Source organism: Zosterops lateralis, assembly GCF_965231275.1.
Source record: "Zosterops lateralis genome assembly, chromosome: 7".
Taxonomy (NCBI): domain Eukaryota; kingdom Metazoa; phylum Chordata; class Aves; order Passeriformes; family Zosteropidae; genus Zosterops; species Zosterops lateralis.
Window position 1 is genome coordinate 16,776,336 of NC_139767.1, and position 23,829 is coordinate 16,800,164.

Genomic DNA, 23,829 nt, shown 5'->3' on the forward strand with positions numbered 1-23,829 from the left:
CTAGAAAATCACTCCAGTAGTCCAGTAGTAGGGTGACAGATCTGTTTGTAGAATGCAAGTAAAATTGACCAGGGGATGAAACTGCCTGGAAAAGTGTGTTTCTACACAGAAATCTACAGAAAATTAGCTATAAATTAGACAGTGATAAGTCTTTAGTCACTCTGGCTTTTTTAAGAGAGAGCAGCAGCAGTTTTGAAACTCCTTTGGAGGTACATGACTGATCTGTTTCCCTCTACCCAGGCTGTGTAAGGAGCAGTGAGTTGGTCAGTGTCCATTAATTAGTCTTGTGAATGTTTGGGTTTTCAATGCATAGTGCCCCTGCTCTTGATCCAGTCATACAAAAACAGTTCAGTTGGATCCAGCATGTGCTGTGTTGTGTTGATAGTGTCTTGACTGTTAATAGAAAGGCTGAGAGGGAGAGGTTCTGAGAGAGTTAGCATTATTTCTGAGAGCCAGTCACTGTAGGTTGTGGTTTACGTTAATAAGTGTGGTATGAATAGATATGTGAAACAGTTGTTGCTGAGGAGTTTGCCCACACTATCTGTGCTTAGAACTTTTTATTTAGAGCTAGCTGTGAACTGGTCTCTGGGGCTTGGTGGAAGGAGTCTTTAATAGTTTCATTTGTGAAGAATGCTCTCTGAGACTGTCATGGTGTGAACCAATAACCTCTAAGTGGGGACACAATTGAGAAAATGTATAATTCTCTTTCAGATTCAACTTTTTGGGGTACGTGGACATTCTTGCTTGATTCTGAACCAAAGTGCAGTTTAGCTTTTGAAAGGATTTTGGAAAATAAATTTTGTAAATTGTCATGGCTTATAGTTGGATTTTATGATCTTAAGGGTTTTTCCCAACCTAAATGATTCTATGAGCCAATGAATGTAACTTTGTTCATATACAGCACAATTTTATTTTCTTTTTTCCAATTTGTTCTCTAACACATTGAATTTGGAATTGGTGTAGCTTTTTGTCCCTGTGTAAGTGGTTAATCAGACTGTTCTATTTTGGAGATGTGTTATAGTTCAAGAGGGACATGCTGTGTTTGGCTTTGGCTTGTGAAATTATGGAGACTTAATTTCCAAATAACTTGTTATATGCAGTAATTATTTCAATTTTTAGCTATCAGGCAAACCTACTAGCTTATTGCTGTTCACATTAAATATCTGCCCAAAGTGAATATTAGCTTCTGTTCTGTGCAGTATGTAACGTACTGTAACTAGATTACACCTTTATGTGATTGTGGTATAATTTGGTGCATGTAGCATGAGGTAGAATTAGAGTGGTTTGGAATAATAAAATATTTGTTAGCAAGTTAACATTAAAGCTTCCTTGATCTTCTCTTTGCTTGCTTTGGACACAAGCTAGCCAAGTTACTGTGCTCATTTCCTTGAGCTCTGTAGTTGAGTCTTTTTGAAAAGAGGATAAGTAATGACTAATATATAATCAAATTGGCTGATGTTGTATATGAAACAGCTGATGAAAGGTTAGTTAGTTTATATGTTTTTGACTTACTGGTTGAAATGAAAGCTTGCACATCATACTAATTGGTACAAAGGTTTAATCAGTATTACATAATCACTGGTTCTCAGAAAAACAACTGGTAGTGCCCCAATTTTCCTGTGTGTTTAGCTCTTTTTGCAGTTTTTATGATTTTGAAATGTACTGCTTAAATAAGCGATGGTAGTTTTAACAGATGACTTAGGTCAATCTTTTGTTTGGCATAAAAAACCATCAGGAAATCCAGAAGGAAACAAATTTGAAAATTTAAGTGCAATTTTATCCCTTCAGAAATATTTTGAAGGGTACAGTTAATGAATATATACTTATTATTCAGTACTTTGGCCGTAGAGAAAAACAGGATAAGTATATATTTGCAGCAAAATATTTATCAACAATATTCTGTTTTTGGTACCCGCTCTTTTCATTTTGCTAATATGACTTTTAGCTGGGGTGTATTGTAAATGAGATCACTCTGTGACTTGAATGAAAAGTAATGCCATAAAGGATGGTTGCAGGCTGTGGGATGGATATAGGCATGAGGAGGAAGGAAGAAAATGCTTGGTTGGTCTTTGATACTAAAGCCAACAAGTTATGTGAACTGTTTATTGACCTGCAGTGTAGTGTAGCTCTATGAAAATAATGTATGCTTCTCTGCAAAGATCAAGGTGTTTTGAAGTGAGGGAAAATAAAATAGTTATGCTTGTAAACATGAAACATGTGAGTGCCTCACCACTGCAGTAGTATAATAGACTTTAAGAGCTCATACTGAATCATCAGTTGAGGAGATACCTCTTAAGTAATGTTTGCTTATGTCTGAAGTGTGCAGAATTTGAACTGTAGTGTGTTTGGAGAATAAAAGTTCTATTTTTAAGCTATTTATGTGTCTTCATGCTGTTGACTTTTGGAGACATGAATATAATTTCTGAAGAAAATCCTTGGGAAATTGCGAAACTTCATTAAAACTACATCAGCAGTAGCTGTAAGTTGTGTTAATGTTGAGGTCAATGAACATGTTTCTTAGCTAAGTTGTGCAACTTGGAATTATGGAAATCTGGCACTTTGCAAGAGGCTCATTTTTAACACATTGCATCTTAATGCAATTTGAGAAATATATAGATCATATTCAGTTACTTCAAAACAATATTAGGGCTGTTATTGAGGAAGTGCAGAGCAAATTTAAAAGGAATTAGGGGAGTTCATGTAAAGGGTCCATATGTGATACTAAAATGATGAGACAGGGATGTACTCTTGATGCCCGTCACAATGCATTAATGGATCCTGGAGATGGTATCAGGAATGTAAGCATCAGAAATTCAGGTTTGTGTGTTGTCACTGAATAACATCTACAGCCATTCTGTGAAAGGAAATACTGGAATGGATGGGCTGTTGGTCTGCCGAGGAGAACATTTCTCACTTTCTCATAATACAGATTGTGGTGACTTCTCTTACTTGAGGAGCAGCAGTGTTGGCCATTCTCCTAAGTGTGAATCACAGAATAGAGTGAAAGCCAAGTGAACTTCTAAGTGAACGGGGAAAAAAGGCATTGTGAATAACCTAATATTTTGTGGAAACTAGCAATGAATCTTGCATTCTTAACTCTGTAATGAGACTAAAACTACTGAAGCACATCTCTCTAACCCTGACTGTAAAGTACTGGTTCAGCATCTTTATAGGAACAAAAATATGAGGAGTCATTAAAGTAGCAGTATTTTTTTAATTGAAAATCATTCCAAGAAGACTTGCCAAAAATGGCCGTTCAGAAAGAAGGCAAAAGGGGCAAAGCTCTCGCAGGCAGCATGGAAATTGCTTAGAAATAGTGTATGGGCTCAGAATAGATGTGAATATAGCCGTGACCTATTGAAACAGACTCAGCACTCTTAAATAATTGAAATTAATATGCTTAAACCACATGATCTAGAAAGACAGCCTTCAAAATGTAGAAGTAAAGTCCATATGTAGAAATTACAGTCATGGTCTTCGACATTTTTCTATGTAAAACAATAATGAAGAGAGTTTTGTAATGAAAAAAGAATGGATTAAGATACCTTTACAGATATTTAAATGATCTTGGAACAAGTGGCGCTAGGCTTTATATTTATCACTCACTTTTAGTACTTATGTGGACCTGGGAAGACTTGAGAAATTGCATACCTTTTAGCTTAATTTTTGAAACTAACACATGACAGGAAACTATAACACAAACTTGACTATAATGGTTAAATAAATAATGGGTTTTAATCAATATTTTGTATTTGGAGATGGGCCATGCCTGTTGGTCAGATAGCATAGAGAGACTGCAGTTATCCTAGTGTAGTAAAACTTGAAAGTTTACTGCTAATGTGTCTCACGAAAAGATCCTGAAGACATGTTAGTGGGGAAGGTTCATCATAAATGAATTCTTACTTCAGATAAAACTCTCAACACAGGAGCAGTTTTCAAAGCAGAAGCAAGTCACCAAGGAAATGTAAATTTCTGCAACTACTTCACCAATTAATCCTGGTTTCCAAATTCCGAACAGCTTAAATAGTGAGGGGGCAGACATACTTGTTAAACCTAGTTAAAATACAGAACCTTCAGACTCATTGGATGATGATGTAATTTGGACAATGAAGTTGTGTGAAGTAGTGCAGCCATGCACATGGTGTGGCAGGGGAAAAGTAGTAATTTGTTCTGCTATGTAGGAAACTGAACTAGATGGGTTTTTAGTAAGACTAGTTTTTCAACTTGTAGTTTTTAAAGTAGTGATACCAAAGAATTTTTAGTTCTTTCTTCTGTTGTGTATTAATCCTGTTTATAAATTCAGATAAGTAGGCAGGACCATAATCTATATATGTTGCAATTTTCATGGCACTGGATTTGCTGTATTCCCACAGAACTGTTGTATTTGACCCAGTACTTCAGTGATAGCAGCTCTTAGCAAGTGCCAGCTGACGTAGCATGCTCACCTCCTGCACCCAAAACAGGAGCTTAGCATGGTAGTGTTGTACTTCTGGGGACAGGGATTGTTCCCTCAGACTCAGCACACCAATTTTCCAGTGGGTGGTTGCCAGTGGACCTGTAGACTGCTTGCTAAGCATTTAAACTCTTCCAGCCTGACGTAAAGTCATCAGATAAAATCTCTCTAATCTTGAGACTCGTGGAAATGATTTTAAAGTCCAAGTGTAGTGTTAAATTCCATTTGTTGTGGAGGAAGACGTGCAAGCTGGTTCAAAGTGATGTGGTGCTATACGCTAACTCTGTAGGGTATTACAGCCTTGGGTGTGGCTGTTATTGGGGTGTCCCTTTTAGAGACTAACTTGCTACTTGTTAACCGTGTAAATATCTGCAGACCTAAAGCAATGGTTACATTTCAGTTTGATTTGTTGCAATAGTGTGAGAATGGCTTGCATGACAATTACAACATTCAAACCATGGTATATTACTCTGGTGGTATTTGGCTTCAGGTAAGAACAACTGAGGAAATATATTAAAGTTTTCGTGATAGTGATTTAGTAGTAACTGATAGTGGTGTGAGAAGAGATAAAAGCAGGGATGTATTCTGGCAGAGCCCATTCTTGCTTTGTGAGAATCCATGTGCATGGTTTGATGGTAGGGTTACTGAAATAAGTGAGTGAAACTGTATCATCTGAATGAAGTATTTAATTTTCTTTAGTTTTAGAATAGTTTAATTTATCTAATCTGGGTTTTTTTAAAAACTCTGGGCGCGTAGCCTGGGCATATTAGGCACTGAATGAAGAGTTTTGGTCCCATGGAAAGCTAAATATTTGGAAGCATTTTTAAGCCATGGAGTAAAAAGTCATCAATTCTATACAGTGGTTTGAGTCTAGCTGTTCATATATCCAGTGCTCTGCCTTAGCAGATACTTTATGATTCTGTACTCAATTTCCTTCCAGAAGAATTTTGCCATAAATATTTAACAGTTGTGATAAGTGAAATATAGCATTCTATGTGATATTTACTTCTGCATATTTACTTCTATGATATGCTCAGCTGATGATGTTTAGTTTTAGACCTTCCTGGTTTTGTTTGATTCTGTAATTTGCTGATTGGTATAACAGTATTAATGCACTTTCACTAATATCTTGCTTATAATGCTAGATATTAAATTCAGTGTACATGTTCTTGTCAGAAATTCGTCAGAGGACTGCAGCTCAAAGAAATGCTTCTACACCCCCACCTGCAACTCCTAAGCAAGGCTCTCCAAAGTCCCCACTGCCAGCATCTCCCAATGTGCAGAGAGAGACTCCAGCTCTGAGCGGGCTCCCGGAAAGAACGGCTGTGCCATCCTTGCAATCCAATGTTTTACCAAGACGCCCTGGATCCCCTGCTACTTCAGTGCCTGGAATGGGTAAACACAGCACTTAATGTTATTTACAGTTTATATTGTTTTCTCTGGTTACCAATAAAATAGGCCATTTTCATACAGTATGGAAATGGCATTTCATTTGGAAATAGCAGAGCAGTTATCTGATTAAGCAGGAGTTCCATATTCAATTAGCCATAACTCTTTACAGCTGGCACCTTTTGATGCTGAAACCTATTGCCTGAGCTCATTTAACTGTTATGGCTTCTTTGTTTAAATGGCAATAAAACTTTGCAGTATTCTGTAGTCAACAATATAGCATACCTTTTTATGTTCTTAGTTTAGAAGAGCTCTATGCTTGTATAAATCAGATACAGAGGAGAACACTTTCAGAATACATTCATGCTTCTTACTAAACCCTGCACATATTTCTTTTAACATGCATCTTGACATTTATTTAAATTTTTACTCTAGAAAGTATAGTCATGCAGCCTATACTCATAGGTTAAAGTGTGTAATACCAAATACAGCAGAAAAGTTATCTGTGTTGTAGCTGAATACTAAAATGGCATTGTTACTTTGGTACAAGAGTCTAAAGTTTAGGAACAAGTTGAAATCTGGTAGGAATGAGTAGTCCTTGAAATTTGGTTTCATATCCTGAAAGTGTTTTTCCCTTGATTTCTTACTTGGTGTTCAGACGGAATGGACTTCTAATAAATAGAAACGAACTAAATTGCATTGGAAGGATTGCAAAATTTGAGTCTTGTGTAGGAAGCACCATTCTCATTTTCCCCATGGATGGTACAGCTGTTTGTGGGCTTGTGCCAGGCCTTTCATTCTTTATGGGATGTTTGACAAGTTGGATCACATGGCAAGAGAGATGAAATGCTGTCTTGAAAACAGAAGGGACCCCACTTGCCAAGAATCTCATGAGCATCATTGTAATGAGTAGTTCTTTGCTCTATGTACAGGGATCAAGGGTTTCTCTCTGTGCCGTGTTCCTGATTTTGACTTGAAGCTACTTAAGTCTTACCAACTGTATGTCCTTCCTTACTAACTTCCATGATACAATCAAAAAGTAGAGCTGTTGATGATATATTGACAGCCGCTCTCTAAGATTTTGGGAAGCTGAATGTAAAAATGCCTTTTCCTGTTGTTTAGTGTAGTGGAATAAACTTGTCATGGAAAGTTGTGATCTCCCTTCTCTGTAGAGTCCATTAAACCTTATTTGTCGTTAGTAATTATTTACCTGCGTTATGAAGCTGATAAATCTGTTTTTATCCCTGAAGTGAACTGTAAAGGCAAGTTATTAGTAAATTTTGATTATCTTGAAGTGCCAGAAATTAGCTCCTTGCACCAGGAAATTGGTCGTTTGGTTGCAAACCACATTTACTGTTATCCGATTACCAAAAATTCCATAATGAGTTTAAAATTGCTTGCTCTTTTTCAAGGAAACTGATTGTGGAATAAAATATCAGCTGTATAATAGCTTTATTCTTAGGGGAAGATTCAGGCACATTGAATAAGCTGGATGAAATTCAGCCTTTATTGCATAAATGTTTTAAAAGAAGAGGAAAATAAAGTAACCGACTCGTTTGAAAGGACAGTTGCAGAGCTTGTGATTTAAAATTTTTAATGTAGTTTTTGTGATAATGCCTTACAGGCACTTCTCCCCCCACTAAATAACTGGTATTTCGACCACATGCATTACTTTGCCATAGATAACGATGGGAGCCACTGCAAAGTCAGTTAATATGGAAGCCCTCTTTTTTCTTGAATTTCCCCAAACCTTCCAGGCATATAAAATCTCAGTCATGTAGCTGTAGTGAAAAGTATGTAAATTCAGTATCTGTAAGAATAATATGGTATCTAAGTTTATACATGGCCTTAATTATCTCTATTTTACAGAAGATTAATAATTCATTTTCATTATACTATATTTTGTAGGGGAGAATCAATTTAATGTGTATTACCACAGAGCTCCCATATGTTTGAAAATTAATAACCAGCAGGTAGTTGAGAGTTTGCCAAGCTTTGCAAAAATGACCAGTCTTTCTACAATGATTGCTTTTGATGTTCATATTAATTACTGGTGTCCATAACAGCATGAGAACCAAGATGGTTGGTTTGAGTTATTAGTAGGCAGGTAATTGAAGTTGTTGTCGGAGTGTGTTGTGATGTTTCATTCTAGGTAACTTTATTCAATTTTTACCTTGTTTATTGACTTTTAGAAACTTCATATATTGATATTTACAAGTTGGATGAAAACTTGGCCTTCTGAATAAAGGCCTCAGTAACCATTTGAGTGTAAACCAGGCATTCACAAAATTATTGTAGACCTTTGATTTTATTGCGGATTGTATCAGTGCCTTTTTTGATGGAAGTATTGGATCTTTCAGGTTTTTGTAAACTCTAGGAAATGAATTTTCCCTGACCTCTACTTTGGACAGCGTTAGCAGAATACAGTTTATATTGCACTGAATTTGTTCTGTCTTGCTGCTGTGATGATTTTCTTGGTCGAGGTTCCTACTTGAGGACAGAATACAGGGGTAACTTGGAAATGCATTCACTGATTATCTCCTGAACTAATTTCTCTCCTTTGTGAAAATAAGGCCTATTTTAAAAACATTTATGTTGACTATGGAGCTTTTCTGTACTTAACTGGTGGGTTGTAAATTGCAGTATTTTCTGAAAGGGTTTTCTTGTGCTCCTAAAGATTAGGACAGTCCATTTTAGGTCAAATATCCAATACTGACAAGATGTGTCTTGGAAGATGTGCTGTTAGAAATAGTGCAGCCTTAATGTCAAGATTAATCTTGTTCTAGGTGTAGCATTACAAGAGGTCACTGCTGAAAATATTTGAATCCTACAATGTTTAACATTTGCCATAGAGTAATGGAATTTAGCTGTCTGTGGCACTGAGCATGCCACAATGTAATACATTCTTCCCTTAGTTACTTTTTCCTTTGTTGCTTCTATCTGTGAAGATGAGAAGGTAGGAGGCTTGAAATGGTCATTTCCTGGCAGTTACTTTTAATGCTATATTTAATCATGAAGTCCATCTTGGATTAGGTTATTAAGTAGTAAGACTTGCTGTGTTGTCTTTGCCTTGTGATCTGGAGGTGAAGATTTATGAGGAGAGGCCAAGATACTTGATTTGTTCAGCCTGAAAAGGAGGAGACTGAGAGGAGACCTCACTGTGGTCTTCAGCATCTTCATGAGGGGAAGCAGAGGGCCAAGCACTGATCTCTTCACTCTGGTGACCAGTGACAGTGCCCAAAGAAATACACAAAGCTGAGTCAGGGAAGTTCGGGTTAGGTATCAGAGAAAACACTGGTCTGTTTTTGTACCTCAAGTATTTCATCTCCATGAATTATATATACTTAGTTTGTTCAGGTTGCTATATGCTCTTTTCAGTATGAAAGCTGCTAATACTTGCTGGTTTGTTGTTGTTTTGTCTAAGCACCTTAGCTATCTTGAGCTTGCATAGGACTTTTTAATTTTTAAAAGTAATTTTGTCAAGGGCTTAAACTGAGTCTTATTTGCAAGGTGTCACAATTTTGTGTTTGAGTGGCTTGAAGCTGACCATTTTGTCCCAGTTGGAGAGTTCTGGAATACTGATTCATTGTCCCTCTCAGACATTGTTTAGTTAGTTTTGTGGACTTTGAATGTAATTCATAAAACTCTTATGTGAGTAGATTTTAAGTGTTCCGGTCTCTTCCCCCGAGTGCTGCATTATCTTACACTCAGGACTGTTTGTTGAAAGTACTGTAACTTGATACTTCCGATATTTAAATGTAAAATGTTTCCTCTCCATACTTAGTTACTTGAATGATTGCATTGGAATGATTGAGACCTGAGCTTCCTACCTTAGCTTATTCTGTTCTAAGGCTGCGAGAAAAAGTTGATGTAAGAATTCAAAGGTATATAAATGGAAATTGATAGCTTGCAGTGGTCTTGTGCAATGGACTAGACATTTTAAAACTTCATGGAAAGAGAAATTTGTGCCAGTTCTGGTTTAACTGCTGGTTTAGCTGTTGTATGTAGAGATGAAATAGAACTAACCATTGCTCTTACCTGTTCTTTAAGGAGTTTCATTTTGATAGTAGTTTGTTAAATACATGGGGGAAATAGTATCTTTATGGTGGCCTTCTGGCTTCTTTGACTAAGCATAAATCTGAAAGTATCCAACTTGTCATTAAATGTGGGATTACCAAAATGACAAACAGCTGGACAGGTTTAATGTATAGACTCAGTGCAGACTGGGGACATGCTCATGTGGTGTTGTAATTACACAGAAGCCAGGGGGTGTTTCTGTGGTGACATCTTCATAAAATGATAGAATGGTTTGAATTTTAAGGGATCTTGAAGATAATCTATTTGAAACCCCCATGCCATGGACAGGACACCTTCCAGTAGACCAGGTTGCCCTGATCTCTAGTTCTTCTGCTGTTGTCATTGATTTTGACAGATTTATTGGTGTAAACCACAAGTGTAAATTTGCAGAGTTGAGTGTATATGAAGAGAACTTAGTTAAGTTGTTCTTTCTTAAAAAGCATCTATTTGTTAATAATTGAATACTATTGATATGTTAAGTTCTTTAGAAAATATAAATTTAATTACATGTCCAAGGTGTAAAAATGGAGTGATTTAATAAAATTATAAGCTAAAGGAGCAGAAGAGGAATTTTGGACTAGTGTGGGTTGAAGAATCTTACAGCTTTCCTGGTGGACTAATAGATATGCCCATATATATTAAGTAGATGCAATTGTTTTGTTACAGTAGCGCACACAATAAAATATTATATATATTTATATGGTGGAAAATAATTTTCATGTAATTCATGTTCTAGGTCTTCATCCTCCAGGCCCTCCTTTGGCAAGACCCGTTCTTCCTCGAGAAAGAGGAGTTGTGGATAGAGTTATTGAATATTTGGTTGGTGATGGTCCTCAGAACAGGTAAAATGTTCTTTAAGAAATACCTAAGCACTTAGCAGAAAGGAACCTTTTTGTTTAAGCCATGTCAAGGTTAAAAGAATTGTAAATTAACTTGTCCAAAATTTTTGTAATTGAGAAATGGCTCTTTCTCAATGCTTCACTTGAAATATCTTTGCAGGGAAACTGGTAATATTTGGGCAAAACTAACCCCTGCTCTGAGTAGCATTAGCTGTGTGGTACAAAGAAAGGTCTGTGCTCAAGTGGGTGAATGACTTATATTTTGAACTAAGAAAAAAGAAATAATTTGCCTCAGCACTTTAGCTTTATATCCATTATAAATGCTTCAGATTACCTTCAGAACTGTCCAAACGTATAAGAACTTAATATGTTTACTATGGTTACTTTTCATATTAATTGTATTCTAATGAAGTAAAGGTTTAATTTGGATGTTATTTTCTGACACTGATATTAAAAGTATGCTGAACCATAGTTTAAAATATAGCTGAGGGTATTTCACTGTGGTTAAACCAACTTCAAAAAGTACTATTTCATCTACAGATTTAGTTTGCTTTCAAGGGTGATAATTTCGTGGTGGATATCATGTTTTGGAAAAAAAGATTTAAGGTATTAGGCAAATGTAAGGTAAAATACATCTCCCTTCAGTGTGTTATTACTTAGAGGCATGTAACTGTATTATGCATGTTTTCTAGGTATGCCCTTATATGTCAGCAATGTTTTTCTCACAATGGTATGGCTTTGAAGGAAGAGTTTGAATACATAGGTAAGAGCTAATCTTTTTTCAACTCTATTACTTGGCTTATGTTGCATAACAAACAGGAGTAATACTTCATTTTGGTTGAGCTGAGTACTTAGCTGACATTGCAAAGTACCGCTTCATGTGGGAACATTTTTTGGTAACATATTACTCTGTATCTTAAGATTTCATTCAAGACGTAGAGAAGTACTTTATTGTGACCTTCAGGTCATGGATTTTATGTGCAGAAAACTATTTGGTAGAAATAAGCTTCCTCCAATACATCTCTGAGCATTGCTACTGGCTATGAATGGTTCTCAGAAGGGTTTTATGTTGAGAAACTATCTGACATTAAAGTGTACCTCTTTTACCAGAACTTAAACTAAATTTTCCTTTGGCAAGAAGATCTTGGGGGACACATCGGAAAAAGAGTGGGAACAAGCCCTAGGGGCCTATATGTGAATTTATGGCTGACAATAACTTAAGACAGACACAGCTCTTTATTGAACACAGATGTTGTATTTTGCCTGCTTTCTACCACAAGTGTAAGCCTGATGCCTAAGAAACTAGGGATTCCTAGATAAATATTCTATTTAATTTTGTTTTGTTTATTTTTATAAGTAAATATTCTGTATTGTAAGAATAAAAGAAAGGTTTCCTATGAAACCAAAGATATGTAGTGTGTCTTATCTTAGTTCCTATGAGTTCACAACTCAACTGTACCAGAAATTGCCACTTTTCCCCTTGTCTTGGTGAGACTGGGGAGAATAAAAAGAGTTATTTCAATAGTAAATGGTATCCACTACTTCTGCAAAACAAAACTGCATTTTCTTAATTAAGCATCACTGGAGCAAAATACTCCTCAAAAAGTAGAGTGAGACATACCTTGTGGATTTCCTAACATCTCCTTACTCAGAGTGTGAGGAAAGTGGCATCAAAAAAACATCTGCCAATTTAATTCTTTTGTAGGAAAGAATAGAATAACACCATGTGGCAACATCTGGTGCTACTGAATTGCATTATTTTGTTCATTTTGGTCAAATCTTTCACAGTGTTGGGCAGTACTCAGTTCAGCAGAGCTGAAAGCAAGCAGGTTTGTAAAAACCAAATGTCTGCTGAATTTATAAAAGGACCTGTATAGAACAACTTATGTAAATTTGGTGGAGGTACTCTCTGGTACTGATAGTCACTTAGTTAACTCTGTTTTTAGTATTTTGAACCATGGGAATATAGTGTAGGAATAAAGGTGAAATGTGAAGTTAATTAGTGAGGCTGCTTACTGGGTGTGCTTTGTGGTGTAGCATTTAGGTGTGCCTACTGCTTCTTCCTGAATCCTGCAAGAAAAACTAGACCTCAAGCTCCACGACTTCCAGACTTCAGTTTTGAAAAAAAGCGAACTGCAGAATTGCAACCTGAAACTGAGCCTCTAGAACCTAGAGAGAGAGAGCCCCAGGAGACTGAAGAGGCAAAAGGTAAGAACTCATCTCATGAAGTCTGCTTTTTCAAATGTCTACTGAAATTCACTGTCATATAGCTCTCTGTTGAGCTAAGTTCTCTTCTAAGAATGACAACAGCTGAAATATTCAAACATTACTCAAACAGGGTTCCTGGCGAGGTGATCAGTGACTGAAGTCTGTCATTGTTCCAGGCATTTGGTCAATGCCCTTAACATTCTTTAGCTTTTGATCAACCCCCAACTGGGAAGGCAGTTGGTCTAGATGATTGTTGTTGGTCCATTCCAATTGAAGTAGTACAGTTTATTCTTGCTTCATAGTAAGTGTAATTTATATATATTTTTTTCAGTTCTTGGCTCTGCTCCTATCTTAGGTTGTTGATAGTAGCATCTTCCTTTCTGTACCCTAAAAATTCATATTCGTCATTATCTTGTGCAAATGAGGGCATAACAATTTTTTCACTCTAATGTTACTGACAAACTGATAGAAAAAAGCACTGTAAATTACCGAAGTAGTTAAGGAGGGAGTATGTCCCAAAGTAGTTAACTTTCACTGTGTTTGGCAGGTCATTTGGTTGAGGTGTGTTGGAATTTCTGCCTTTGTTCCTTTTGCTCTTTTCCTCAGGGCAGGAAAATCTAGTAAAACTGCCTTGTTTAATTTCAGGTAGTTCAAAGACAAATTGTCAATTTTAATTTAACGTAGTTCCTTTTGAGGCATTTTATAGTCTACAGATACAGTAGGCATCTGGTGTACAGCCAACAGGAAGATGCAGTGTTTTAAAAGACTCCAGAAATCATAATTTCAAACCAGAGGATCTGCAGTTAGGTGTGCTGTTGAGTGCTTGATGGGACTTTATGTTAGTTTCAGCAGGGATCCTGGAGGAAGACTATCAGGTAGTGTGCAGCCCTGAGGTTCAGGCTAGAAACATACCAACTGTGGGGAACTGTCAGAGTCTGATAGATTGCTTCTGCTGGATTATTTTTAACAGGGAGTACAAAATAACTTTGGGCTTTACTTTCTGGCGTTAGGCTGCACAAAACCAGTAGAGAAGTAATATTTAATGGTGGCAGCCTCTGGTCGTGGCCTCATGAGGGTCCACTGTAGTGAAAACTTGATTTCTTTTCCTGTGCCATAGTGTACTCTTACCTCAGTAGAAGTGCTGTTATTGGCATGAAAGTAAGACTGGAATCAAATGGATGAAACGGAGACAATGAAAATATCTCAATTGCCCTTAAATCACAGAGTGATCTTTTTAACAAGGGAAGGGTGGATTAGGAGCTTCTTGGACTTTTGAACTTACAGAAAAATACATACTTTGTTACTAGGATCTTTAAATGTGTGCTTGTTTTCTTCTGAGACTCGAATAGAGAGGTCCTTAAAGAAGGATAGTCTGCTTTTGGAGACACGCACCTCACAGGGTTCTGAATATTATCCATTACTGTAGGATTTTAGAGAGAGGTAAGGAGAGGTGCTTGCTAATTAATCTGGTATTAGCATGGAAAGAAATTGTCATGAAACTATGCCTGTAATGAGTCTGAGCTGCTGAGTCAGTCTACAGATGCTGTAAAAGATGTAAAATCTGTAGAATTACTGTGAGATTGCCATTATGCGTTTCAGATGTAGGAATGAAAACTGAGATAACTTGCTTTTTATTGAAGCAGAATTTTATCAAACATTTCAGCAGAAAAATAGGATGGCTTTATTGCAGTAAATGTGATTTTACCAATTAACCTTTAATAATGAAAATTACTTGGGTTTTTTCCTGATGTGGTGTTGTATTAATGTGCTTCTCCTGGAAAAGAAACAACTGTGAGCCTCACTGCCCAGTTGTCTTTTCCTGATAGGAAGTATATGGTGAAATTTTGCAGAAGAGGCATAAGAAATAAGTAAGTGCTCTGCAGACTTCTGGTTTTCTAGGTTAAATAGCTGATCTTTTCTGAATATTTATTCTCCAAGATGATACAAACAATTCTGTTTTGATAATTACTAAGCAGCCAGAAATAGAGTATGTCTTAGTATTTTACATAACTCTGAGAAATGTCTTGTTGATGTAGAGGAGGCCAGTGCCTGGCTGTGACTTGCCACAAAGGAATCTCTTCTAAATAAGAAAATATTTCCAACAAATCACTTTTTCCACTGCAACTGTAATATGAAACATAACTGCTTACGTGCAGTTGGGTTTTATTAATAAATGAACGCATTCCTTGATGTAAGTTTAAGGTATGAAGCTATCATTGAGGTAGAGCTCTGGGGAAGGCTTTTGTTCACCACAGTAAAATAGCTGCTGTCATAGCAAGAGTAGAGAATATCGTCACTTAGATGTAGACAAACATTAATGTCAGGAAACCTACTTCACCACAATGCTGACAACACAGGGGACTACAGCTCTTATCTGTAATTCATTTATACCACAGCTGTATAGCTCAAAGAAATAGCAAAATAATGTGATAAAGATGGAATGCTGTGCTATTATCTGACCTGTTTCAAAGGCTTCACAATAGCTTTCTCTGATATCAAAGCCATTAACAGATTTCTGAGACGCAAGTTCTCTAAAGATACTTCAGATGTGTAGCACTATGTGAAAATTGTCTTAAAGGGGAGCTGTAGTAGTGAGGAAAGCTTGTCCCAAAGCTGCTTGAAAGCACAGGCAGCTATATTTTAGAGCAATTACACCATTTTTGTGAATTCCCACTTAACAGACATTTTCTACTTAATTTAATAGCGATGCAGTGTTGTGATTTCACTGGTTACTCAGTGCAATACTCTGCAACAAGAGGAAGGGGCTGACTTCTTAGAACGTGAAGTGCATATGCTAAGTACTAAGCATTAAGCAGGAGTGTTGGGGGGAAAAAAACTGCTGTAGCCAGGAGCAGGTTTTTTAAGGTTTCATTGTGCAGCTCTTAATTATGCAGCAAGCATAGGGCTGTGTTTGCTGTTAGATCATGTGGGTGAAGCTACATTCTTTGGTTAAATGATGGATTAAGTATCCCTCATCAAGGACACTTAAATTTTCTTTTGTCATCTTTATAACTTTATAGTCAAAGCTTTCACTTGCTGGCTGTTGCTCTTAAAATTACTTTATTCATGCAGTATTTAAATCAGGTTGATTTTAGGCACACTTTCTGTTAATTGCTGTGTTTAAAATCGAGTTCCTATATATTTTTAATGAAGACTGATCATGTTTATGGTTGGAGTTAACATCACTTACTCTGAATGCCCTGGCTACTAATTTAAAGGGCCTACTCTTTAGTTTCTTGTAACTTTCTCAGACTGAATTGTAAGACCAAAATTTTCCATGTAAATTGTATTAATGTATTTTCTGGAGAATTTCTAGAGTTTCAATAAGTTTAACCAAGAACATAGTGAAGGGAAAAGTCATAAAATACCTGACTTTTTATGAGCAGTGTTTCCATACACTGATTGTCCCTGGGTCTTACATCAAAGGTGTTATAAATGCTTGGCATCCTTCTGATCAGACTGAGCAAACAGTCTCTTTACCTCTGTCACACTAAGAACGAGTCACTGCTGCAGAGTGCTAAGCATGACTCAGTTGAGGACTGCAGGACTGCAACTCTGTAAATAGGTAATGCTTGGGCTATGGTACAAATGGATTGAGAGTGCACAGAGCTGCCTCTTCCTTGCATCCTGTACTTTCTTTGACTCTAGCCTGAAGAGCAGCAATAAAGGAATGTAACTCAAGTGTGGAGGGATTGGAGCAGGAAAATGCACAAACTTATTCATAGAATTTGAGGCTGAAGAAAAAAATGCAGAGATGAAACAGAAAGAAAACTGACAGTTGGGAGATAAAGATGGAGCACAGACAGAGATGGGATCAAGATAGAAATTGAAGAGCAGGAGGAGAGAGTGGGATGGCCTGGAAAGTAACTGGGAACATTAATTTGCTTGGGCAGAAAGAGGAGGGTTGAAAAATTTTGGAACAAGAAGCCAGGGCAGGTTGAGCAGCTTATGGTTGACAGAACAGGGAGTGAGTCATCTGCAGACTTGCTAAAATAAAAGATCAAGTCTGAGAAAAAGATGGAGAAGCTGGGTTGCTCTGAGCACTCTGAAGTGAAGCCTGGAACTAGTTAGGTAGAGCTTTGTGTGGAAAGAGGGGGTCTTAAGTTCTTGATGACAGATGGCATTTGTACAAAGTCTGCTGGATGGGGGTGTGCAGAAGCTCCTCAGTCATGGGCCAAGAAGCCAGAGCAATGGTTCTAAAACTTTCAGCTCTGCTTGAATTCTGTATCAGCCTGAAGCAGTCTGATTACTTTCAGACACCCAACACGTTTTGATCAACGTGAACATCTGGCACTTGACTGACACTGTATTCCTGAGAGGAGAAGGATGTGGGGATGTTGGTTGGCAAGAATCTCAATGTAACCTGGCAACGTGTGATTGCAGCCCAGAAAGCCAACAATGTCCTGCCATTGTATTTGGCATCACATATGTTTAATTTTTTTAATTTTCTCTTCCCCCCTCCCCCCTGCTCAGATACAATTATTTTCGTTGTAGTCATTACTATCTTAATTTGTTGAATTTTCAGACTGTTCTAATTTTAACCCAGGGGTTTAACTTTTGTTTGTGAATCTCCTCCCCATCCCACCAGGGTGGCAGGAGGGTGAGTGGTGTATAAGCAAGTGTCTGGTCTGCGACCCAGTTGCAGGCTGGGTTAAACCACAACAGGCCCTTGGCATAAGAAGGACATTCTCCTTTTGGAGCAAGCCTGGAGGAGGGCCATAAACATGGTCAGAGGGCTGGAGCACCTGTCCTGTGATGACAGGCTGAGAGGGTTGGAGCTGTACAGCCTGGAGAGGAGAAGGTTTTGGGGAGACCATGGAGCCCCTTCCAGGGTCTAAAGGGGCCTCAAGAAAGCTGGAGAGGGACATTATACAAGAGTGTAAAAGTAATGACAGGACAAGGCAGAATGGGTATGAACTGAAAGAGTAGGTTTAGGTTAGATATTGGGGAAAAACTTTTCACTGGGAAGAAGGATGAGACACTATAACAGACTGCCCAAAGAAGCTGTGGCTGCCCATCCCTGGAAGCTTTCAAGGCCCAGTTGGATAGGGCTTTGAGCAACTTTGTCTAGGAGAAGGTTGGCACTAGATTGATCTTCAAGGTCACTTCTAACCCAAACCACTCTATGAAGTTAGAAACATTGGATAAGGCTAACATTTTTGAGCTGTAACTTTGCATCAGTTTGCACAATGTTTGCCTTCACAGTATGCATTAGTACTGCATAGTATTTATTGAGTAATACTAGTCAATAAATCAGCTGCCATCAACTGTTCTACAGTACCTTTGTGTCATTTAGTGCAATGCTATGTTCAGTTTCTCAGTGCTTATGCTTCAAAACATGACTCTTACTTCTCATATGCTACTGAAGTCCTGTTGTGAAGCTAGAATTTACTTCTTTAGAGGCAATACTTGAAATAACTGTTTTTGATCTTAAAAATATGCATGTTATCAGAAAACCCTCCCATCCTGGATGAAGAGTAAGTATACTCACTCCTGTACAACCTTCCTACGCTACCCCTGGGAAGTGTAGGAAGACAGAATATATAATAATTTTCATAGGCTGGTTTGATAAATTTGTTTGGTTTTTTTTTTACCCCTGATTATCAGACTCCTTACATTTAAAGTAGTTTCCATCAAGTAGAATATTTTAGTTTGTGTACAGATTGCACCCTTATTAAAAAAGTTAAACAGTTGGTGAAACTGACTTTACCAAACACAAAGAAACGGAATTACCATCATGTTTCTAACATCTCACTTTAGTAAACAAGCTTAGAAAGCTTCTGTTGAGGATGAACATATGCAAATAATATTTTCTTAGTGGGACGTAAGCTCTTTTCCATAGTATTTTTTTTGCCCTTAAATTTTAATTGTTTTAGCTGTAACTGTCTTAGAAAAATCAAGGGTTTTATGAGTTGAGAACATCGTGCAGTTACTAGTCAAAACTTGTCTGCAATTGTAGAATGTTTAATTTGCTTTTTAAGGATATTAGCTGCCTCTTAATTCCTGGAAATGGCTATTTTTTGTCATTTTTCTTTTCACAGAATCTGAAGATGATGTGGCCCAGCTCGTTGAGACAAATGACACAGATGATAAATCACCAAGTTCGGAGCATCTAAATGATAAGCTGGCTGAAGAAGTTGAAAAAGAAGAAGCAGAAAACATTGCAGCAACTGAAGAGGCTATTTCAGAGTCTGCTTCAGCTGAACAAAGTGAAGAATCTTTAATAAAAGCAGAATAAAATACTTCAAGTGCCTTCTGTAGCTAGTTTTTAGCTTTGTTCATGCCTGTTGTTACTATTCAGGTGAGCTTTTTTTTAATGGTACAACTTAAAATTCTTGCTTGGGCTTAAACTGCCTCAACTGCCACAGTGTGTCAAAGCTATGTGTAAAAGTGGGTATTGTAAATTAAGCATGTCTCTTTAAGTTAACGCATAGAATGTGTAGTTGGTTGAAGTCTAACAGTTGTAGCCCTTGTTTAGTTTGCATATTTAAAACCTTCAAAGTACAAGCTTGGCTGGGGTGACTTACAATTTGACATCTCTTTAGCTGTCACACATAAAGAGCAATTACTGATGGCATCTGAGCTAGTAAGTTTGGTCTAATGAACTTAAGATGCTTTTTAATGCTGCCCTGTTAAAATGGATTGAGTTCATGTTTAATGCACAGATGTTTACAAGCTAAAGTGTCATCTGACATTTGACTTAAGCATATGGAAGTGTCATTGCAGTGGTGTTAATATTATTCATTGTCTAACTTTTTGACAGATTTCAGTTAAATGGCACTTGGATAAATGGCATCGCCTTTGGTGTTTGCGTTGCAGATGAACCAGAGGCACCTACATACAAAACTGTTTTGTGTTTACATAAAATATAAAAAGTCTCTGCACTTGATTGTACTTGAATACAAAGCACTATTTATACCTGTACAATAATGACAAGATATAAGTGAATTTTGTGCCTTTGTGTATTTTGTTAAAGGAAAATAAAGATATCTAGCAGTAATACTTGCTTTGTGATTCCTAAAACTGAAGAGCATTCACATTCTGCTGTATGCAGCTATTTTACAGTTACTTTGTGCAAGTTGAGCAGGAATGTGCCACCTTAAAAGGAGCCACGTCTATTTGTAGCTAAGGTGGCTTTGATAGATGGAAACAGATCCCTCATGAAAAGGAGAAGCACATGTGCATTTGCCAGACGGCTTTTCTAACTGTACCTAAAGCTTGTTGATACTATTTAATGTTAAAATTGCAATGAATATTTGCTGCTGGATTACTGAAAATGTATTTTTTTTTTTATTGCATTGCTTTTTAAGCTAAGGACACTTGTTACACATTTCCTGTTAAATGTGACAGCTGGGATCCTGAATTAAAAGTTTTCTGGTGTCTGTGAGGTACCTAAGTCAGTCAGATTTTTTTAGAAATAAATGCTGAACGTATGTGACTTGGTTGATTTAGTAATACTTCTGATAAAAGTTTTATTTTGTGAAGTGTTGTGTACCTTACTACAGGGAGAGGGGAAATTTCAAAACTATTTTTAATCTAATGTCTTTTTTTCCAAAGGGAGATGGGTTTTTACGCTGTAAAGACAGCAAAATCCCTCAATCTTGGTAGTTTCAGTCTTCTACAAGAAAAGCATGTTTCTAAATGTGACCTTAGTATCCATATCTTTATAGAAGACATAATTACTACATGAACAACAACGATTAATTTTCTTTTTCCAAATACATGCTTTATTTTCTGATTCTTCGGGGATAGTTTAGAAACTCAGCCTTGCATCAGTCAGAATCAAGTGTGATCTGTATTTAGATTAAGGAGGAATTTTTTTTCTGCTTCACTATGTAAATTACAATTAATAATTAGTAGCCTTAATAGAATGTAGGCATGTGATTAAAGGAGTACTCATAAGTGCTTGTCTGTACTTATATGAACAATTAGTGCCTTCTGTCTGACTATCTTAGTTGGGAATACAAAAGAAGCAGTCCTTTTTCAGAACATGTCTTACAGTATGAGAAAAGGAAAGCATACAAAGTGATAGGGGAATTTATTTTTTAATACTTTTAGAGAATGTATTTTAGATTGAAGAATTTATATAAAATGGAAATAATTTTGCCTAAAGGGAGGCAAAGCTTACTTACTATTTTGTAAGTTGGTAATCTCTACACTGCATTTTGTGCTTCACTGATTTATCTACTTAAAGGCTTATTTCTTTGGCGATAAAACTGCAGACCACGTGAGTAATTTAGCACAGTAAATGGTTGCATGTACTTATGTTATAAGCTCTAAAAACAAGTAAAAATCCTGATCCATCATATGGGAGATGAAGGCATGAATTACTGCCAGTTCAGACCTTAAGGTTGCTCTAGGCACAGATATTACTTCCTTTTAAAAATGTGCATCTGAAGTGTCTGGTCTTTTGTAGAGTAATTTCAGGTCCTTTCCATGACAAGCAGTGGCTGAGCTGTAATGCATGTAATATCTATAGCATTGACTGAGAAAACTGTTGATATTCAACCTATGTATTAAAAATGTTTTCATTAGCCTGGGACACGTATGTTTTCACTTGTCCTGCTTTTGCCGAAGAAACTGATGTTTCTTGGCATTTTGGGAATTTGAACTTTTTTTTGTAAAAGGAGACAGTATTTGAAGGGGAGTGGGGTATTACTTCTCCCAAGATTCTTAAATGTGACATGAGCAACTTTCCACAGAAGTGATTAATACTTTTTGTTTCATAAATCACTGAAGGATCAAATAGAAACAGTCAACCTGATGTGAAAACAAATACTTTTTAGAATGTGAAAACCTGCTTTGTGACCTAAAGATACCTATAATTTTTGAGCACAGAAAAATTTAAGTCTGTTTTAAGTGCATGATAGAATTGTCCTGAAAGACTTTTGTACTTTAAAAGTGTCTGAGTAGTCGTTTCCATTAACTGCTTCAAAAGACTTGAAGATTATGTTAAGGATGTCCTAGATTTTGGTAGAGAAAAATCTATTTTTAACTTACTAATTTTTCAGTATTTTAAAGCAGCTCTAGTAAACAAGAGCACAGGGTTAATCTGTGGGTGAATTCAGGCTCATGATGATACATATGACCGTTATGGACTGAGTTTTTCTCAATTTACAGTAAGCATTTACATGTTACTCCTGCCAAGTGTGGGTGCCCCAGTCCTGATATGAATATGGGGAGAGGATTCTGTTTCTGCAGCAGTTGCTTCTTGGCTTCTGTGTACTGTAAGTGTGGCAATATTAAAAGGCACCTGTCCAACAGGAATTGAATCCAAAAATACCTGTAAATGAACACCAGTAACCACACTTAATCACGTCTTCGTAACACCAAAAAAACCCTTTGGAAGTAGAAGTATGTAGACAAAAAGAGTATAGCAATTGTCATATTTAGTCTAGTTGCAGTTTGATTCTTAATAATGAGGAAATAGAAGTAAGTAGAGGGAAAAAATTACAGAAGTACTGTGGTTCCATATTTTGTTGTGTTCTGACTTCTTGACATGTACTCAAATCTCAATTTTTTCAAAAGTGCTGAGATTGCTCACAGGACCAGGCTTTACAATGCCATAGGAGCTCCCTTTCTTTCTGTGGCTGGGATGAAAAGCAAAATTGAGTGGAGTAGTGTAGTAATACTTAGCAAGCTTGTTGGTGCAGTGTTTTTCTTGATCTGGAATATTGTGAATAGCTGCAGAGAGGTCCTTTATTCACTTACAGTTTATAAATTAGGGAGGAGTTATCTTGGCTGTGCAAAAACTCTGCCACAAAAGACAAGTGAGTGTTCTAGTTCAAAATAAATTGAAATGAGGTGGTCAAATTTAAATTTTACTTTAGGAGTGAGTTTAAAAAGGCAATAGTATTTCAAATTCTAATACTTTTTCTAAAGGAGAACACAGTTGATTGTCCTTGGACATTTTGACAGAGTTAAAACATTTAGTGGAATCTTGGTATGACGATTTCTCAAGAAACCTGTTTAGCCTCCATGCAGGAAAAAGAAGCTTCCAAGGAATGGCAAATGAAGATTATGCAAAAGCTGATGGTTTAGGAATGGTCTAGAGATTATGAAAAGCAAGTAACTAAGGGTGGGTTATGGTTGCCTTGAAGTTAAGAAGATTGTACTCCATGCGATGCATGAGTAGAAGCCTATGGAAGGACTTAAAAGAATGACAGAGTGAAATATTGGGGGGAGGGAAGGGATAAGGTTTTTTTCTTGTAGAACAAAGTCTTAATCAAGAGATTAAAAAGATGAGTTTCAAGAGATTTTTTCAGAAAATGTAGTAGGATTTGGCTGTTACCACATGGCATTACATAGCTTTTGTTAATATCATGTTAATATCATGTCCTTATGTCAGAAATAATTAGGATGGGATTGACAAGAAATCGTATTGGAGAAGTTTGTTTGCTTTTTAGAGTTAATTTCAGAATAAGCATATGACAATAACTTGGTAGAAAAAAAGATGTCTAGCAATTATGAGAGTCTTATAAACTTTCTTTTACTTCAAAGATTAGGAGAAACTCTTCTTTGTTGGTACATGGTTTTGAACTTAGCAACATTTGTGCACTTGTGGATTTGTGGTGCTGGAGGAGTGAGTAGGCTAGAGGAAACTTCCATTATTCGATAGCTAACTCTGCTATTAAAAACTTTAAAAGTCTTTAATTCTTGTTAAGTCTAAACACATTCAGTACGAGTGCACTGGATGTAAAGGAAGTTTTAAATAAGCTGCTTCTCGTTATTTATTCTGCTTCTGCAGTGAGGTTTTGTTAGGTATTCTGCAATGAGGAAAACTGTTTGTGCGGTAAGGGATGTCCTGTCTGTGAATGTTGCACTAGAACAATAACCTTGAAGATTCATTTCGTGTCTTCGGCA

The 23,829-nt window shown here is 36.8% G+C and overlaps 1 protein-coding gene across 5 annotated transcripts in view; it reads left to right on the plus strand.

Annotated features, from left to right (window-relative positions):
* LNPK (lunapark, ER junction formation factor) overlaps window positions 1–23,829 on the plus strand; it is a 46,936-nt gene that overhangs the window by 20,728 nt on the left and 2,379 nt on the right. For 3 of the 5 annotated variants that reach the window (XM_083864792.1, XM_083864794.1, XM_083864793.1), the window contains exons 9-13: window positions 5,630–5,848; window positions 10,656–10,761; window positions 11,451–11,521; window positions 12,796–12,966; window positions 19,008–20,445. In XM_083864792.1, the coding sequence (XP_083720918.1) occupies window positions 5,630–5,848; window positions 10,656–10,761; window positions 11,451–11,521; window positions 12,796–12,966; window positions 19,008–19,204 (764 nt within the window). In that variant the 3' untranslated portion in view covers window positions 19,205–20,445. Of the gene's footprint in view, window positions 1–5,629; window positions 5,849–10,655; window positions 10,762–11,450; window positions 11,522–12,795; window positions 12,967–19,007; window positions 20,447–23,829 lie in introns of those variants that run through there. The other 2 variants (XR_014590499.1, XR_014590498.1) reach the window with 2 other exon arrangements.